A 19,601-nucleotide genomic window follows, 5' to 3' on the forward strand; every position below is an offset into this window, starting at 1 on the left:
TCTACAGAGACAGAAAATAGATTAGAAGTTGCTTGGGCTAGAGATTGAAATGAGAGGTAACTGCAAATAGACATGAAGTTTCTTTTGGAAGTAATGGAAATGTCCTAAAATTAGATTGTGGTAATAGTTGCACAATTCTGTATATTTACTAAAAAAAACCATTGAGTTAATCACGTAAAATGAGTAATTTTTATGGTATATAAATAATACCTCAATAAAGTTGCAAAAATAGACGATTTTCTAAGTCATAAAGGCAAATGTCAACTACATATTTCTTCATGTATATTATTGCTCAAAAATAATATAATATGCACCTAAAAATTAAAATAAAACTGTCAAAAGGCTTACATGATTTATCAGGCTAAGTCATTTTAATCCCATAATGCTCATGTGCCACAAGAAGAAACACTGAAAATGTTTTAAAATTTTAATGTAATTTTTTTATCCTCTTATTTCATTTATTCAGGAACATGAAATGAGTGCCTGCTGTGTTCCAAGCACTGGGTGAGGCGATGGCTATGCAGTGGTGCTCAAGCTGGCACCATCTCGATACTCACGGAACTTTGATCTATTAAGAGGAACAGATATCAAACAAGCCAATGAACCAAAGGCTGGGGCATATGAGAAGGTAGGGAGTGTTAGGCTAGGAAATCAAAGGAGACCTTTCCAAAGCAAAATCTCAAAGAATGAGAAAGAACATACCATTGGAAGAACAAGAAGAGGAAGGGCATAGGCAGAGGGGCAAAGCTGTTTGAGGTCCCTGAGAGAAAACTTGTGATATTTCCAAGGAAGTCAAAGACCAAGATTATGAGTGCAAGATTCAGTTAGAGAGGTAGCTTTGTGTTCGTATCTCCCACACTGTACATCTCTCAGTCATGAAGATATGGTTACCTCAATAGCGGAGCTCCTAATTCCAATCATATTTTAAAAATTAGAACCAACATTTTTTTCTATTTTCTATTGCAGTTCTGCCAGAATTTTAGGCATTCCCACATTAATGTGAAATAAATTGGCATGCCCATGTTTAACGGCTAGACGCAACAGCAAATATTTAGTTTGATATCTGCTCGGTGGAGGCATTATAAAATTAGAGTTAAAATTTTAGGTGAAGTAATAATAATAATTTCATGTCATATGTGTTGTAGGTTATAGTTTATGTAAAATAACCATTGGTTGAGTTAATGGGTATTTGCTTCATTTCCGTATGGGCCACACACCGTTCTTTGCATTTAAAATATTTCAGTGAACAAAGAGGCCCTTGTGTAACTAACATACTAGTGGTGCAAACGGCAAATACATTTTAAAAATGGGCCAAGCACGGTGGCTCACTCCTGTAATCCCAGCACTTTGGGAGGCCAAGGTGTGAGGATCACTTGAGGTCAGGAGTTCAAGACCAGCCTGGCCAACATGATACAACCCCATCCCTACTAAAAATACAAAAATTAGCCGGGTGTGGTAGCACACGGCTGTAATCCCAGCTACTCAGGAGGCTGAAGCACAAGAATCTCCTGAACCCAGGAGGCGGAGGCTGCAGTGAGCCGAGATGGCACAACTGCACTCCAGTCTGGGTGGCAGAGAGAGACTCTGTCTCAAAAAAAAAAAAAAAAAAAAAAAAAAAGTTTAAAGATGAAAATTTAATAAAATATATAGTTGGCTGGAAGCAAAACAGAAACCAGAATAGGAAAAGGGGATTTGAGAGTGCCGTAGGTAGCATTAGTTGCATTTTAAATAGGGTGGTCAGGGTAGACCTTACTGAGAAGGTCAATGTTAAGCAAAGACAAAAAAAAAAATATAGCCTTGCAAATCATGTGAAGGGTTGTCTCTGGAGTTGTGCCACACAGCAACTCTGGAGCCAGGGTCCAGAAAGTAGCCAAGTTAAGAAATGAGATTTTAGTGATGAGGAATCGTTGTGCAGATCATGAGGCCCTTGTAAAATTTGGGGGTTTACTTGAATCAAATGGAGATCCACTGGAAAGTTTTGAGCAGAAGGGTGATATAATGAGACTTTAAGTTTTAAAAGGATCACTCAGGCTGCGTGCAAGGTGCTAGGGATAGGGGTAGAGGGTAGGTGTGGAAGCAAGGGATATGGTTAGGAGACCACTGCAGAAATATAGGTGTGAGATGACAGTAACTCAGAACAGGATTACTTATAACTAGCCCAAAACATTTTTATCCCTGTGGCTATGTCTCAAAAATATGTCAGCTATTTCCTTTCGGTTGTGTTTACTACAGAGAAGGACAATTCTTCAGTGTTTTTAAGAACACGTAAATATTTTTGACCCAGGTTAAATTTGGGTGAACATAGGTGTTTAATTTTCCTATGTTTATATTTTTCTTTCGGTTATTTAGTAAATAAGTACTCATAGAGCATCTGCATATTGCAAGATGAAGTCAATGCTGATTTCACTAAGCTCTAATAACAACCATTTGTTTTTCCTTCTGGGTATGTAATGGTAGCCTCTATCTAAATTGATGAAGGAAACAGGAAATTTTTTTTTAAGAACGCCAAAAAAATCCTATTTTTAATTAAGAAAACCCTTTTTTTCTAATCTTTTTTAACCCTACCAACTTCATGTCTGTTCACTGTTAAAAAAAAATAATAATTGCAACATTTGCATTTAACACTTTTGAAATACAACATTTGTATTTCACAGTAACAGTATGTATTAAATTTAATTATTGGTCTCTGATACACAAACCGAGAATTAGTAAGGAATAATATCAGTTTCCACATCTATAAAACGTGCAAAATTGCAATAAATGATCTCTAAGGTTGCATTCAGCTTCAACATAATGCAATAATTCCAAAAGCTGAATAAATGGATCTCATCCCTCATAGTATCAGAGAACATAAATGTATAATTAAACAGTTTTATATAAACCATGAATATAAACATATTTAACCGACAGCAACTTGCCTTGTATGTGAAGTTGTAAATGTTTAAGTAGTGGAGAAGAGTGAGTCCGATGAGGTAAGACTGCCGGGATCTCTCTGAAAGAGACAGGTTGCAGAATTCCTTCATTGCATCTTCTAGTTTGGGAGTGGTGATATTAGTATCACAGGAATGCAGCCAGAACACCTGAGAAATAATCTGCAAATGGAGGAAGAAAAATATTTCAGCTGTGAATCATTCGAGAGTCAACTGTTCATTTTGTGAGGTTTTCTGTATACTCTAAATTTTAAACTAAAACAAAAAGTCCTCAAGAATCAAACAACTTTAAAGCACTAATTACTATTAATAAAACAATAGAGAATTAATAGTTCACTTAAGAAATAAGATGGGAGGCCGGGCATGGTAGCTCACGCCTGTAATCCCAACACTTTGGGAAGCTGAGGCAGGTGGATCATGAGGTCAGGAGTTCGAGACCAGCCTGGCCAACATGGTGAAACCCCCATCTCTACTAAAGATACAATAAATTAGCCAGGCGTGGTGGCGGGCGCCTGTAATACCAGCTACTCGGGAGGCGGAGGCAGGAGAATCCCTTGAACCCTGGAGGTGGAGGTTGCAGTGAGCTAAGATTGCGCCATTGCACTCCAGCCTGGGAGACAGGGTGAGACTCTGTCTCAAAAATAGAAGAAAAAAGAGGCCAGGCGCAGTGGCTCATGCTTGTAATCCCAGCACTTTGGGAGGACGAGGCGGGCAGATCACGAGGTCAGGAGATCGAGACCATGGTGAAACCCCATCTCTACTAAAAATACAAAAAAATTAGCCAAGCGTGGTGGCGGGCGCCTGTAGTCCCAGCTACTCGAAGAGGCTGAGGCAGGAGAATGGCGTGAACCCGGGAGGCGGAGCTTGCAGTGAGCCAAGATTGTGCCACTGCACTCCAGCCTGGGCAACAGAGCGAGACTCCGTCTCAAAAAAAAAAAGATGGGGAAAAAAGAAACAAGGAGACATTCAGGATGACCCCTGGATTTCTTGCCTGAACAGCTGGGTGAATGATGATACCAAGACAGACAAGCAGTTTGGAGTAAGTTTGGGGAAAACGTTAGTTTAAGACTTTGCTCCCTGCCTGGGCGCGGTGGCTCACGCCTGTAATCCCAGCACTTTGGGAGGCCAAGGCAGGAGGATCACGAGGTCAGGAAATCAAGACCATCCTGGCTAACACAGTGAAATCCCATCTCCACTAAAAATACAAAAAATTAGCCGGGTGTGGTGGCGGGCGCCTGTAGTCCCAGCTATTCGGGAGGCTGAGGCAGGAGAATGGTGTGAACCCGGGAGGCGGAGCTTGTGGTGAGCCGAGATTGTACCACTGCACTCCAGCCTGGGCAACAGAGCAAGACTGCATCTCAAAAAAAAAAAAAAAGACTTTGCTCCCTTTAAAATCTCACTCTTAATAAATTCAAATTGCATTTAATTTTTGTAATCATTCAAAGTTATAATCTTAGGCAATATACTCTGTGAGTCCAGAGATGTAAAGCAAAGAAAAAGAGCTTCAGATCCTACAATCATGTGAATCACCCATCTTGAACAGTAATGCTCCTGTAGATAGTGAGGTATAATTACGCAAAATAAGATGTCATCTTTATTGCCAGAGTTGAAATAAAGAGAAAAGCCTATAACATTCAAGGCCATAGGAACTTTTCACTCTTTCCTCTTGAAAGTAATAAGAATGTAGACTCTCCATTTACATGTTTTATTTACTAAAATGAACCTGCTCTAGAGAAGCCAAAAACTTGATTGCTGAAATTATATCTTAGGATCAAATAATCAAAAGGTGAGATTAAAGAGAAAAGATCAATGAATATTATTTACTAGTACAGTAAAGGCAAAGCTGTTTTAATTTTTGTATGCGGGAACCAATTAAAATGACAAGAGATAGCTGCAATATTTTTCAAGGGGAAACTTAAAGGCTTTTTAGAAACTATCCAGTATTGGAAAATAACTGGGCTATGCTTAGAAATGACACACTCTGTCACAAGTAAGGTTTAAATGGATGAGGCCTTAAGCTCTGCAGCTCTTTTGGAAAATGTCCATGACACTTCCAGACAATGGACTTGAAAAAGAATAAAAGATAAGACATTTTGAGTGGAAAACCCTATTACCAGCATATGAAGAAATGACATTATTCATTTTCACATCAAAAAATGTTTACTACAACCACAAACTTACCCTTAGTTCCCTTGGCCACATCTATTGTATATGCTATGTCTTGCTGTGGGACTTTTAAAAAGTAAAAAATGAACATCCATTTTAATTTTAGTTGCAAGCAATAGTAAGTAGTGTCCATATATTTTCCCCCAATTAGGTTACTGAAGTTTGACTTTGATAGCATTTGAGTAGGTACAAATTCACCTCAGACAATGTAATTGTGACAGTGAATATAATTCTTTTTTTTTTTTTTTTTTTGAGACGGAGTCTCACTCTGTCACCCAGGCTGGAGTGCAGTGGCGCAATCTCAGCTCACTGCAAGCTCACTGATTGAGGAAGCCATCTGGGGGTAAGGAAAAGGAAAGAACAAATGGGGCATGGGAAAGGAGAAGGCAAAATAAAGAAAAAAGGGGCACATAGTAATAAAATTCTTGCTTCAAAATTTTTCTTCTATCTTTAATTAGGCCTCCAGGTTTATCGCTTGCATAGAAAATTCACCAGATTAGCATGCAACTTCTCAGTGTTTAACTGGTAAGCACTCAACAAAGGCTAAATGCTATTTAAATTTCTAAGAACTGCATGTAAGTACAAACACATGACACCCCACCTCAGCTCTGTTATCAGGGATGGGAATGGCCAGCAACTTGTCAATAGTCCTGTTGGACATTCCTGTTGTTCTCCTTAAATCTCCTTTCAGCTCTTCAACATTTTTAAACATTTCTAGTAACTGACCTGCAAGAAGAAAAATGTAAAAAGAAAACACATGTTGGTTTGTCAGGTCACTCTTTTTAGTATGACTAACGTAGAGAAACCTTCTAGACTAAAACATACATGCCTTCTCAGGGGCAGATGTCTCCCAGTTTTGGCAAACTTTGCATCTTTAGGATCTATTTCTATCTGATTTAGATTTGTTCTTATTATGATATCATAAACCCGAGGTAACAGATTGCTCTGGGTTATAAATTTTCCTTAGGTATCTACAAGTCAAGGTTTATTTAAGGAAAATATGCTTTCCTCAAAGATTTTGATCACATAATGCACTAAATATCTCTCCATTTGATTTAAAATATCACACAGATTCAATATGTTTTTTAATCTGGGATCATGTAATCTTGTCAATTTAGGACAAAGTTTGATAAATCCACACATAATGCCACAGAGCATTTTTCTTTAACTACAGTCACAGTCACACTACAATTATAAAGGGTTTTTACAATCATTATCTCACTTTTAAATAGAATGTGTTTAACTTCAAACTCTTTTAGGACAGTGATTATAATTCTTTTATTTCTGGGTCATTTATGGCACAATAAACAATATTTTGATTTTAGCAGATTGTAATAATCATCCTGCAAATGTCTTTCCATTTCTTTTAAGTATCCTTCGTGCAAATACATCTTTTTTTATTTTTGAATCTAGTGCCATTCCAATTTTGTGGCTGCCCATTGTCCAAAATTCTGAATGCCTTTCCTTTCAGTATTGAGGAATTATGCAAAGAAGAAACATATTGCATGATACCTCATGCTTGGAATACTAATAGAAATTTCTGAATTGAGATTTCTGTAGACAGCAGTGCATCCTTTTGGTTTTCTTCCATCAGATTATTTTCACAGAAGCAAGTAAATTTCATTGTTGCAGCTGACTATCGGATGCACTTTAATATATCAGAGAAACAAAAGGTGAATGGTCTAACTAAACTTCTGAAGATCTTTTTGCTGTGAAATCAAATTTCCCTGTTTCATTCTCTGCTAGCTTTCTGTGTGTTTACTTTAGACAAGTAACCATATTTGAATGCTTCAGGTTTCTCATGTGTAAGGGCAGATAGCAAAGTGAGTTTGGTTGGGAACTTCAAAAAAGGCTTTCTTAAACTGCAGCGTGAGAATCACATGCATTCTAATAAGACAAGGTTTAAAATGTGGATGGGGAAACACCTGGCTTTTCAGAAGCATCTGCACTGTTATTGACATGCAGCATGGCTTCTATGATCGGTATTAACTGAGTGATATTTTCCAAGTAATTCATTTGCAGTGCCTGTTCTAGAAACCTGGAACAAAACAGAAAAGAAGAAATTCAACTAAGTATATCAATATTTTGAAAGAGATTTCACCAAGGAAGAAGACAATGGAAAAACTTACTGATCCATATTTAAATTAATTTTGCTTGGATCCCCAGTCAGCAAATCTCTCACTTTTTTAGATATGACATTGTCATGGTACAGTAAGCTGCCTGCTATTTCGGTGCCCAGCTCTGCTGCTTCCAGGAGTTGCAGATCAAACTCACTGTCTTCACACAGGCTCCCAAAGCTCATATCAGAGAGCTGGCATGACTTCTCTATCAAACTGAAAGTTTCAGATTCACAAAGAAGTTCGGTCAAGTTTCGAAGTTGAGACAGCTTTCCAAAAAGGGAAAAGAGTGGGAAATAGATTAGTTACATTTTTCTATGTATATAGTAGTTGATAATAAGCAATCACAATCGATTTCCTTTAAGAAAAACATTCTGCCTGTGTGTTTGGTTAGTTGGCATTTGGCGTTAGTTTTATTATGAAGTACTTACTCTCTGTCATTTGAGTTTATTGTTCTCTTAAGAACGTGATAAAACTTTTGGGCCTATTAGACCTGTCTTTCTCTGTGGAGTCACAGGTTTAAAAAATGTAGTTTAGTTTTATCCAGCTTAACTCACAAATACTTCGGCTAATTTTATATTTTGATGTATAGTTTAAATCATATGTAAGGGCAGATAAAAAGCAGGTTTGTTTTAGAACTTTTAAAAAGTATTTCTTTCTCACACCCATTAAGATGACTACTATTTAAAAAAAAAAAAAACAGAAAATAACAAGTGTTGGAGAAGATGTGGAGAAATTATAACCCTTGTGCACTGTTGGTGGGAATGTACACACACACACAGAGTGGTATATTATTAAACCTTAAAAAGGAAAGAAATTCTGACACAGGCTGCAACATGAATGAACCTTGAGGATACTATGCTAAGTGAAATAAGCCAGTCTCAATAAAGGAAAGGTGAATGGTCTAATACTCTATGATTCCACTTATATGACAAGGTACCTAGAGTAGTCAAATTCATAGCAACGGAAGCAAAACGGGGGTTGTTAGGGGCTGGGAAAGTAGAGGATGAGGAGTTGTTTAATGAATATGGAGTTTCAGTTTTACAAGATGAAATGAGTTCTGGAGATTAGTTGCACAACAATGTGAATGTACTTAACACAACTGCACTATATAGTTAAAAAATGGTTAAGATAGTAAATGTTATGTTTATTTTACCACAATTCTTATTTTTATTTTTATTTTTTGAGACAGGGTCTCACTCTGTCACCCAGGCTGGAGTACATTGGCACCATCACAGCTCACTGCAACCTCGACCTCCAGGCTCAGGTGATCCTCCCACCTTAGCCTCTTGAGTAAGTAGCTAGGACTACAGGCATATACCTGCACTCCTGGTTAATGTTTAGTATTTTTTGTAGAAACAGGGTTTCACCATGTTGCCCTGGCTGGTCTCACGCTCAGGCTGAAGCCATCTGCCGGCCTCAGCCTCCCTGAGTGCTGGCATTACAGATGTGAGCCACTGTGGCCAGTCAACACTTTTTAAAGGTTAACAAAAAATTTTAAAAGCCTTTCTTGAAATGCAGCATGAAGATCACATTCATTCTAATAAGACTGTATTTAAACTATGGACGAGAAGATGCCTGATTTTTTGGAAGTGTCTGCGCCGTTATTGACGTTCTTTTCTCTCTTAGGTATTACAGGATACTGGGTGCTTTTGTCTTTCAAAGTGCTTTAAAAAGTGCTTAAAAAGGTTTAAAAATCCCACACCCGGAGGCAAAAGAGGAAAATGAAAATCAAATAACTTCCTATCCTGTCAATGATATTCCTCTATCAGTTCACTGTGTTCTATGTGTTCTGAGGATATATTCCATGCCCTACATCCTGGGGAAAAAATAATATGTGCCCATGGGAGAGAAAATTCTATTGTGCTTGGATGCTACCCTAGAGCTGTTTCTTTTAAGAAGGGAAATAAATTGGGACAACATCCTAAGAAACAAATATATGTGTCATTCATTGCAGTTCAGTTTCCAATCAGAAGTTACAGTTTGACTGAAATGAAGTATTTTATGGTACCGGCAAATGTTTGGGAATATTTATTTCTATATTATCAAATAAGAAAGGCACAATGATGTGTCTTTAATGAGAGATTTATAACTACACGTAGGTTATAGCAATTAAATGTTGGTCATCTTAGATAGTAAATATCACTGGTCTAATTTCCATTGTACTTAATATTATAATTGACCTCTGGGTTTGAACTATTCAAAAATAGGTTTATATGTACAAAAATTCTACTTACTAGTGTTATTGCTATGAGAAATTTTCCATTCTGGAATAGACCCAATCACTGTACCACCTATAACTGCATTTGCCACTCTAGTCTTTCTTTTGATTTTCCAGCTACTAGATATGATTAAACCTGTAATAAATGGAGTGAAGCCTCTATATTACATTCTCCAGTGAGTTTTTTTGGCTAATTTATTAAATAAAAAGATAAATTCTGTTGGACTAATATATTTGTTTTAATTGAGCTTTGAGGGTGTTGTACATTTGAATGACTTTTAACCAGTAGAGACTGAAATATGTTTTTTAATTATAAGTTTGGTGTACATATGTGGGAAACCAGCAAAAGTCCATATAGTATAGTCTTGGCTTAGTGAGATAAAAGTTATAGAAGAGGAAATTGGAAATCTAGCCACACTGTGGCTAATAGGCTTGGTTCTCTGAAATAAAAATATAATTCAGGGCCCATAATGTGGAATGCATTGAGAAGCATATCCACCAGGAAGCAACATTACGGTCACTTCATCTTTGTCATTACTTACTACTTTATTCTGAGAACAATACAGGCATTAAAGTTCTAGAAGCTTCACAGATCATTAATAATCAACATAAATTCAGTGAATTAGAATTCTTTCTTCAAAAGTATGTGTCAACTTCAGATTGCAGATTTGCCAAAGCTTCATGTACAGCCCTTCTCTCTTTCATCACGAGTAAAAGTTCAGGCTTAAAATAGAACAACGGATGACTAATGCCTTTTCCAGCTGTGACTGAATTCTCCACTGCCTGATGCTTTTCAAATGTATCTGAATCAGAATTGTAAGTGACATGATGGTACTGACCTCACAATAGCAATGGGCATAAAATGATAAAGCAGCAATATTCCTGAGCTCTTGGTGGGTAAATAGAGGGAAAAATGAGTCTATTTAAAATGTTACAGGTTTTACAATAAAAATATTGTGTTATTTGTATTTCTGCCCAATACAGGAACAACCACTTTATGCATAGCTCCCTAATCAGGAAGTTATTCTTCCCATCAAAGCAACTGGAAAGAAAAAAGATAAAACAATGAAGGGAGGAGAAAACACAAAAGTTCAAGAAGAGCAGAATGTTCTGGGAAGGAGAAAAAGCTGGGAAAAGTCACCAATGAACGACAGGGTTCACCACCATCTTAGGAATATCACAAATAAAGCATTAGATTGGGTGTGCCCTAACTGATGGTCACAAGCATGATACTGATTATCAGGGTGAACAAAGCAGGGGAGTAAGAGCATCAGTAATTGTGAAACTCTAAGAGTTTGTCTTCATCCTTTCAGTGATAGGTACTGAGTGTTTCCCATGTGTCATACCCTATGCCAGGTGCTGGGGATGCAATGGTAAAGGAACAGGCCTGGCAATATTCCTCATGGAGCTTGTGGTCTAGGACTGAATGGGTCCCGTCAATTTCAAATAACAGCCATGCTTGTTATAAATGATGACAGATTTTCTACTCAGAGGAAAAGAATGTAGTTTATTTCCACTTCTGTGGCTTCTAGAAATTTTTCCATAATGTAACCCTCAAGGAGAGCATTATATTCAAATTGGGGATGATGTTTTAAATTACTTTTAGCCCCAGTCCCATCCCATTAGTATAAATGGTTGAGACTGTGGTGTTTCCATTTCCTTAGTGTATATTATATGCTTCCTGGTGACTTTCTAAGTCAAGAACTACAATAAGTAATTGCCCAGGGAGCATGATTATATTGTCAGTACTCTACTTTAACACGCTCGCTTTTTCATACATTCATGAATCAAGCCTTAAGCTCCTACTATGTGGGGCTTTAGGGGTGATGAAATCATAATTTCATCAGCTTAAACTCTAGTGAGGAAAACAGACCTGACATATGCAACAAATTGTAATGCCAAGTAATGATTCCAAAGGACAGAAATCTCTGTCATTGGAGATGTCATCTCATTAGAGATGTCTCTTTCTAAAATGCAAATTTCACCTTCAAATTTACAACTTTCATGATCAAATTCAAACTCCTTGCCAAGGAAGTCAGGATCTAGGCTCAGCCTCACCCTGCAGCCCTCTTTTCTGCCTATCACATGGGCATCTTCTGTTGCAGCTGAACACATGACTGCAGATACCCCATACCTGTCTTTCAAGTTCACGCCTCTATCTTCTTAAACTCAGGACTCTATGTCTAGAATGCACAACTAACCTAATTCTACACAGCCTTCAAAACTCAGAGAAAGCATTATTTTCTCTACGGAATTTCTTCTGTCCACCTCTATCCCTTACAATCCATGTTAGATATCCCGCCTCCATGCACAGAAGCCTCTATCCACCTTATCACACTTATCTCACTGTATTACAATTGTTGGTCTGCTTTTCCATCTCCACTGGATTGACTATAAGCACTTTGGGGTTAAAGGGTATGTCTTACAGATAAATAGATTAGTATTATGGGAGCACATATAATTGATAAAAAAAAGGAATGGACAAATATTATAGGAGCACAGAAGAAAAAGTCATTATCCTGGCTGAAAAACAGAAAGATGATACTCTAATATGGAAGAAGTGGTGTTTAAACTTGTCCTTGAGGGATGAGTAGGAATTTTCCAGATGAATGCACAGCTTCCTTCTCATTTGCACAAACAAATTAAGATAATGCTAAATTAAGTATATTAGAAATTTTGATGCATGTAGAAGACTAGGGCTAAAATGTAGGTAATGGTAACTAGCACATTTATTTGTAATATACATGGACATAATGTTTTGCATGCCTGCTTAATTATACCGTGTTCACTATACAAGTCATCTTGCTTGCCCTGAATAAACCAGTTCTTAATTTCACTTTATTCCTATGTAAATCCAATTAAATAGCTATTCTTTCCAGGAAAACAGCTTTCAAATTTTAATAGGGTTATTTAAAAAATAAACTAAATTTCATGATAACCTGTATACTATATGTATGAGATAAAGAATAATAGACAAGCATAAAGTTATTCCCACATAGAGTTATATATTTTTTGGTTGCCTTTTCCCACATTATCTAGTATCATAAATTTTAATATGAGTTATTCATTTTAGCTTCTGATGACAGCAATAAAAATAGGGTGAACCACATTTTGAGATTTTTGTATGCTGTGAAATCTAAAACATCAGCTTTCAAAATCTACTTTTACAAATTTTAAAACTTAGGACATCTCAAATTAGAAAGCATTATTACGAATCCTTTTTCAAATCTCTTTCAAATTATGAAGTTTAATACGATAACTATTGTTAGCCATTCCCTTATAAATGTGCATACTGTAGTTAGCTCTTTTGGGTCATTTCATGCAGAGATCTCCACTGATTAAAAACAAAATACTATTACGTAACGTCAAACTCTTTAAAAACTTTTTTTTTATTTTTATTTTTTAAAGACAGGGTCTCACACTGTCACTTAGGCTGGAGCGCAGTGTGACAACAGCTGACTGCAGCCTCAAACTCCTGGTCTTAAGTGATTCTTCCCACCTCGGCCTCCTGAGTAGCTGGAATTACAGGCATGAGCTACGGCATACAGCCATAAACTCTTTTGTCACCATTTTTCTAGAGTCATAAGTAGGGCCATTATAAATCTAGAGTTTAAATAGGATCATTATTTACAAAGAGATTTAAAACTTAAAATAAAAATGTATCTTGCCAAATATTATGGGAAGTGTTAAGGTTTTTTTTTTTTTTTTTTTTTTTTTTTTTTTTACTGTCATGGCTTACTTTTGATTTTAGGACTTCAGGAACTGGAGGAAAGTGATCCTTATAGGAACCATTGCGAAGAAAAGATTTTTTAAATCGTATTGTGGACTGCAGGAGTCTTAGATTTTCTGTAAAGGAAGGGAGAGGAGTTACTTTATGTGAATTGCAAGGTCATTTAGGAAACCAATTTGAAAGACACCTCTATCCTGATTTATTACTAAATTTTGCCTAAGATAATATAGCCTACTTCAATATAAATATAAGACGAGTGAAAATTTAACCTTTATTTGAACCATGGGGACAACAGAGTTCATTATTTTAAAAATATCTGCTTAGAGATAAAAATATTTCTAGCAAAGGTGCTACATAGTTTTGGCTCTTTGTGAACTGACTATGCTTTCATTCCTGACTTTTGTATATACCGTTAAGTTGAAGTATCTTGGAGAGAATAGGTTATAGAATCACTGTGATATAAATATGCCTTTCCAACCTTGATTAATTCATACCTTGTAAACAAAGTCCAGACTTACATATTTGTTGTGCTATTTGCTTGCCATTAACTCTCAGAAAACTATTTTTGGTGTAGGAAAAAAGAATGTGTGTGTCCTAGAAAATGTGAGAAAGTAGGTCTTTTCTCTCAAAAAAAAAGAAACGTTTGATTAAATATAATCTTTTTGGTTGCCCATGTAGGCAGAAAATTGCAAATAAAGTGTGTAAGGGTAGAAAATAAAAATAGTCTGCCACAAAATGCCTTTGTTTATGTAATTTACACCTGCTTTTAGAACTCTATATTATCTTTAATGTTTTGAAGGGTTTTTTGTGTCTCTATTTCCTTCAGTTCTGCTCTGATTTTAGTTATTTCTAGCCTTCTGCTAGCTTTTGAATGTGTTTGCTCTTGCTTTTCTAGTTCTTTTAATTGTGATGTTAGGGTGTCAATTTTGGATCTTTCCTGCTTTCTCTTGTGGGCATTTAGTGCTATAAATTTCCCTCTACACACTGCTTTGAACGTGTCCCAGAGATTCTGGTATGTTGTGTCTTTGTTCTCGTTGGTTTCAAAGAACATCTTTATTTCTGCCTTCATTTCATTATGTACCCAACAGTCATTCAGGAGGAGGTTGTTCAGTTTCCATGTAGTTGAGCGGTTTTGAGTGAGTTTCTTAATCCTGAGTTCTAGTTTGATTGCACTGTGGTCTGAGAGACAGTTTGTTATAATTTCTGTTCTTTTACATTTGCTGAGGAGAGCTTTACTTCCAACTATGTGGTCAATTTTGGAATAGGCGTGGTGTGGTGCCGAAAAAAATGTATATTCTGTTGATTTGGGGTGGAGAGTTCTGTAGATGTCTATTAGGTCCACTTTGTGTAGAGCTGAGTTCAATTCCTGGATATCCTTGTTAACTTTCTGTCTCGTTGATCTGTCTAATGCTGACAGTGGGGTGTTATAATCTCCCATTATTATTGTGTGGGAGTTTAAATCCCTTTGTAGGTCACTGAGGACTTGCTTTATGAATCTGGGTGCTCCTGTGTTGGGTGCATACATATTTAAGATAGTTAGCTCTTCTTGTTGAATTGATCCCTTTACCATTATGTAATGGCCTTCTTTGTCTCTTTTGATCTTTGTTGGTTTAAAGTCTATTTTATCAGAGACTAGGATTGCAACCCCTGCCTTTTTTTGTTTTCCATTGGCTTGATAGATCTTCCTCCATCCGTTTATTTTGAGTCTATGTGTGTCTCTGCACGTGAGATGTGTTTCCTGAATACAGCACACTGATGGGTCCTGACTCCTTATCCAGTTTGCCAGTCTGTGTCTTTTGATTGGAGCATTTAGCCCATTTACATTTAACGTTAATATTGTTATGTGTGAATCTGATCCTGTCATTATGATGTTAGTTGGTTATTTTGCTCGTTAGTTGATGCAGTTTCTTCCTAGCCCTGATGGTCTTTTCAATTTGGCATGTTTTTGCAGTGGCTGGTACCGGTTGTTCCTTTCCATGTTTAGTGCTTCCTTCAGGAGCTCTTTTAGGGCAGGCCTGGTGGTGACAAAATCACTCAGCATTTGCTTGTCTGTAAAGTATTTTATTTCTCCTTCACTTATGAAGCTTAGTTTGGCTGGATATGAAATTCTGGGTTGAAAATTCTTTTCTTTAAGAACGTTGAATATCGGCCCCCGCCCTCTTCTGGCTTGTAGAGTTTCTGCTGAGAGATCAGCTGTTAGTCTGATGGGCTTCCCTTTGTGGGTAACCCGACCTTTCTCTCTGGCTGCCCTTAACATTTTTTCCTTCATTTCAACTTTGGTGAATCTGACAGTTATGTGTCTTGGAGTTGCTCTTCTCGAGGAGTATCTTTGTGGCGTTCTCTGTATTTCCTGAATCTGAATGTTGGCCTGCCTTGCTAGATTGGGGAAGTTCTCCTGGATAATATCTTGCAGAGTGTTTTCCAACTTGGTTCCATTCTCCCCATCATTTGCAGGTACACCAATCAGACATAGGTTTGGTCTTTTCACATAGTCCCAAATTTCTTGGTGGCTTTGTTTGTTTCTTTGTATTCTTTTCTCTCTAAACTTCCCTTCTCGCTTCATTTCATCTTCCATCAGCGATACCCTTTCTTCCAGTTGATCGCATCTGCTACCGAGGCTTCTGCAATCTTCGCGTAGTTCTCGAAACTTGGCTTTCAGCTCCATCAGCTCCTTTAAGCCCTTCTATCCATTATTCCTTAATATTTTTTAATAACTAAGATTATTAAGAGCATAAAAATGTCATGAAGGGTCATGTGAACCTCTAATGACTCCGGACACTTGGAAAATTTGTCCCAGTGGCCATTATCATATTATCCATTATATGGCCATTATATATTAAAGTTTGTCCAGGTAGCCAGCTAGTGCTAGCAGCAGCAACGGAATAATATGATAATATGACAAGGCATTCCCTTTGTATATCAAATCACCAGACTGAAACTGATGCATATGGAAACTAAGATTTTACAAATTTTCTTTCCTGTGTAAGCAAATGCCTCAAAAACTCACTACTTTAGAACAGAGGTAGAAACCATGAGCAGCATTTTGACTGTTAAGAACAGTATTACCTGGTGAACCTCTGGCCAAACTGTCAGTCACATTTCTCACACATGCCAAGTAAGGAATATAAGGACTATTTGCTGATATATTTAAGAGGGCATCTTCAAAGTTTTCCAGAATTAGGAGCCTGCAGAATTAGAAAAGAATATAGAAATTAAGACATGTAAAAATAAAGCAAAGCCATTTTGTTGAGGTCATTTTGGTCCCTGGTTGTTTGGCATTGGTTGACTTGGACATTGAAATTCTATTCAGTTGGATGTCTTCCCTCACCCAGTTTAACTGTACCAGGGCAGCACTCCTCTAGATCCTCTGAGCACTTGCCTTTTCTATGTGTGCTATCTTTATATTTAATTGTTTTAATATTCCATCATAGGTCATCTTAAGGCCATTTCTAGGCACACTTACCTAAAAGAAAAAGGTCACTGGGTGAGGGTTGCCAGGTAAAATACTGGACTCCCAGTTAAAGTTGAGTCATAGATAAACAATGAATAATCTTTTTTGTGTATAAGTACATCCCACGAGTCCTGCAATTTTTTTTACTTTTCTTTTTATTTTCTAAATCTGGCAACCCACTTCTGACTCTCCGATTCTTCTCTTTTCAATTGAAAGCTAGGGGGCTAGATGATCTGCTAGGTCCTTTCCACCTATAATGTTGAATAACTAGATTTGAATTCATTTGATTTTGAACTAATGGGATCCCATTGACCAATATAAGTTCCTTTTTTCTCCAGTCAACCAATTTAGTGTTTCCAAATTAACCACTTTCTGGTTTCCTTTCAAAGTGATTGGCATGTAAGGAAAGGGCCTAAGATTTTTAAGGCTACATGAGTGAGTAAAGCTATGTGAATGAGTATGTGCGTATTATGTGTGCTCTGTCACTTCAACTGTGAGGCTGCATCTCTATTTATTTTGTAACTTCTTCCCTTAGTGTCTACTATTGAATTTTATGTAAAGATAGAAAAAATGTCAATGGCTGATTTGAGGATCATCTGTTTTGAATCAAACTGTACAATACACAAATTAACTAGTCCTACTGGATGTTTAACTTAGATTTTATTAAAATGCGAGTGGGAATGATTAACCTTGGCATAGCTAGTAAATGCAGGAAAATATTTTCATTAATATTAAAGAAGACTCAGGGTGTTTAAATGTGGGTTAACAACACTGGATCCTTGAGGAACTTTAAAAGAAAAAAAAATACATGGCAAGAAAAGTCTCTAACTTGGCAGTCAGAGCACAGCAAAGTGGTCAGAGGGCTGACTCATTTAAATACTATTCATAGTCTTTATATTTTTTTTAAAAGTATCCATTTTACAAGCGCTCATCCTTGTGCATAGGCATTTCCTTGACTAGAGACTCTTGGTAATACTATATTTGGTGGTCTCAGACCTTAGAGATTTTAGACAGTGAGCTTCATTATTTATCAAAGCCTCCTTATAGATAGTCAATGACATTGATCAATTTACAAATGAAGGACCAGGAGAGTGTATTCTTAGAGTAAGTTTTCTGTCCTAAATAAAAGAAACTATCTATTAGGGAAATTTCTAAATCACATTATTACTGTTAAAAATGCAACAGGAGTGTGACAGGTGACAAAACTAACCCTGTTGTATAGGTTACCCATATAATATGAAGTCACACCTAGAGTCAAGTTTCATGGACTGTAGTCCACCTATGACATCAGTGAGTCAAGTCAAATCAAATCAAGCCAAGGGCTAATAATAACCATATACTCACAGCACTTACTCAAAAAACCCTGAGCAGGTATTTTGAAATGATAGTTTCAGAATGTTGAGGGTAGTGGGAAGCAGTGTCAGGAAGAATATTCTAAAGATAAGCTGGAAGATGAGATTTGAGAATCTAAGACGTCAAAGAAGAGACAAATGAAATTATGAGAATAATTATAAATTTACTGCATCTGTTTTGGGAAGAGGAGGTAGAATAATCCATCTATTTTATTTGGCTATAGTGATAAGCAGAGGTTTCAAGATAAACATTTCTCCTCTGAGCAAACTGAAAGAATGATCCATTTAGTTTTGTATCCCATTCCCTGTTCACCCCTGACCCCATCCCCCTCACAGAATATCTAGCATTTGTATTTCGCACCTCATACACTTGAGTTAATATCTGTGGAAAGGATAAATACACAAGGAAAAGAGATGCAGGAAGTTGCAGAGATACTGGCCATTTATCTGAGAAGTGTCCAATGAGGCATCGCTGGATAAGCACACGTCGGGTCATTCTCCTGCTTCAGTAAGGTGGTTCTCCCTTCCTCTCCTCACCTTTCCCCACACTTCCCAATATTGCCCTTCCGCCTTTTGTGTTTGTCTTTCTGTCTGTCATCATTGTTACAACATAGAGCTATTTCCACTTGGTGCATTGCTCAACAGCAAAATATTGGCCTTATCTACTTAGATGGACCGGAACAAGAGATTTTCATGGTGTATTGTCAAGCTTAAAATAGAGGACAGTCGAGATAGAATTGACCTTGATAAGCCATTCTCTTAGTTTCATGAAGAACATTTGATTACAAAAATTTCTGAGAATAGACTTAGTATACTCCAAAATAAGATCTCATATCTGTGTGCCACAATTTTGGCATAAATACCCAATTATTCCCTTAAAACACTGGAGTAATCCTTTATACAAAATCCTTCCTACTTCCCAAGAGTGCTTACAATAAAAGGTAAGTGTCTGGATGTGCACATTCATGTGCATAAGTACAAACACAAAACAATAAAAATAATGACTTTAGAACAAAAATAATTAGGAGAAAGTAGAGCTATGGGGAAAAAGTATTTTTGAGCATCTTTCTTTAGAAAATTCTGAGCCAAAATAACTTTTATCTTATACCAGTATTGCCACTCTGTGATTATTTTAAAGCTGGAATAGAAAGGAAATCTGAAGATAAGAAATCCCTTAATTTCATCAATCACAACAAGAGCCATCTTAGAAGTATTGAATTCTTCCTAATAAACTGTCAGCCAGCTGTCAGCAACTAACCACATTTGCTGTGGAATTTGCAGGTCTGTGGCGCTGACATTGTCAATGCTATGGATGCCTCAAGGCTCTGATAAAAATACCTGGCTTCAGCAATAAGCATGCAGTTATCTCAGTTTAAAGGTATTTTGCTATTATTATTTTTGATGACTATATAGGGAATGTGTTTAAAAGACATGACTATTTGGCCGGGCGCAGTGGCGCAGTGGCTTACGCCTGTAATCTCAGCACTTTGGGAGGCCGAGGCGGGCAGATCACGAGGTCAGGAGATCAAGACCATCCTGACTAACACGGTGAAACCCCGTCTCTACTAAAAACACCAGAAAAAAAAATTAGCCTGGCGTGGTGGCAGGCGCCTGTAGTCCCAGCTACTTGGGAG

At 37.0% G+C, this 19,601-nt stretch overlaps 1 protein-coding gene across 1 annotated transcript in view; it reads right to left on the bottom strand.

The window, feature by feature from the left end:
- The window catches only part of ABCA12 (ATP binding cassette subfamily A member 12), a 216,674-nt gene that overhangs the window by 82,573 nt on the left and 114,500 nt on the right, over window positions 1-19,601 (bottom strand). Inside the window, exons 10-15 of the mRNA XM_030802777.1 lie at window positions 16,231-16,349; window positions 13,174-13,280; window positions 7,226-7,482; window positions 7,022-7,134; window positions 5,698-5,822; window positions 2,919-3,092 (exon numbers count right to left, since the gene is read on the bottom strand). Coding sequence (XP_030658637.1) covers window positions 2,919-3,092; window positions 5,698-5,822; window positions 7,022-7,134; window positions 7,226-7,482; window positions 13,174-13,280; window positions 16,231-16,349 — 895 coding nt within the window. The remainder of the gene's footprint in view (window positions 1-2,918; window positions 3,093-5,697; window positions 5,823-7,021; window positions 7,135-7,225; window positions 7,483-13,173; window positions 13,281-16,230; window positions 16,350-19,601) is intronic.

This window comes from Nomascus leucogenys, chromosome 22a (genome assembly GCF_006542625.1).
Source record: "Nomascus leucogenys isolate Asia chromosome 22a, Asia_NLE_v1, whole genome shotgun sequence".
NCBI lineage: Eukaryota > Metazoa > Chordata > Mammalia > Primates > Hylobatidae > Nomascus > Nomascus leucogenys.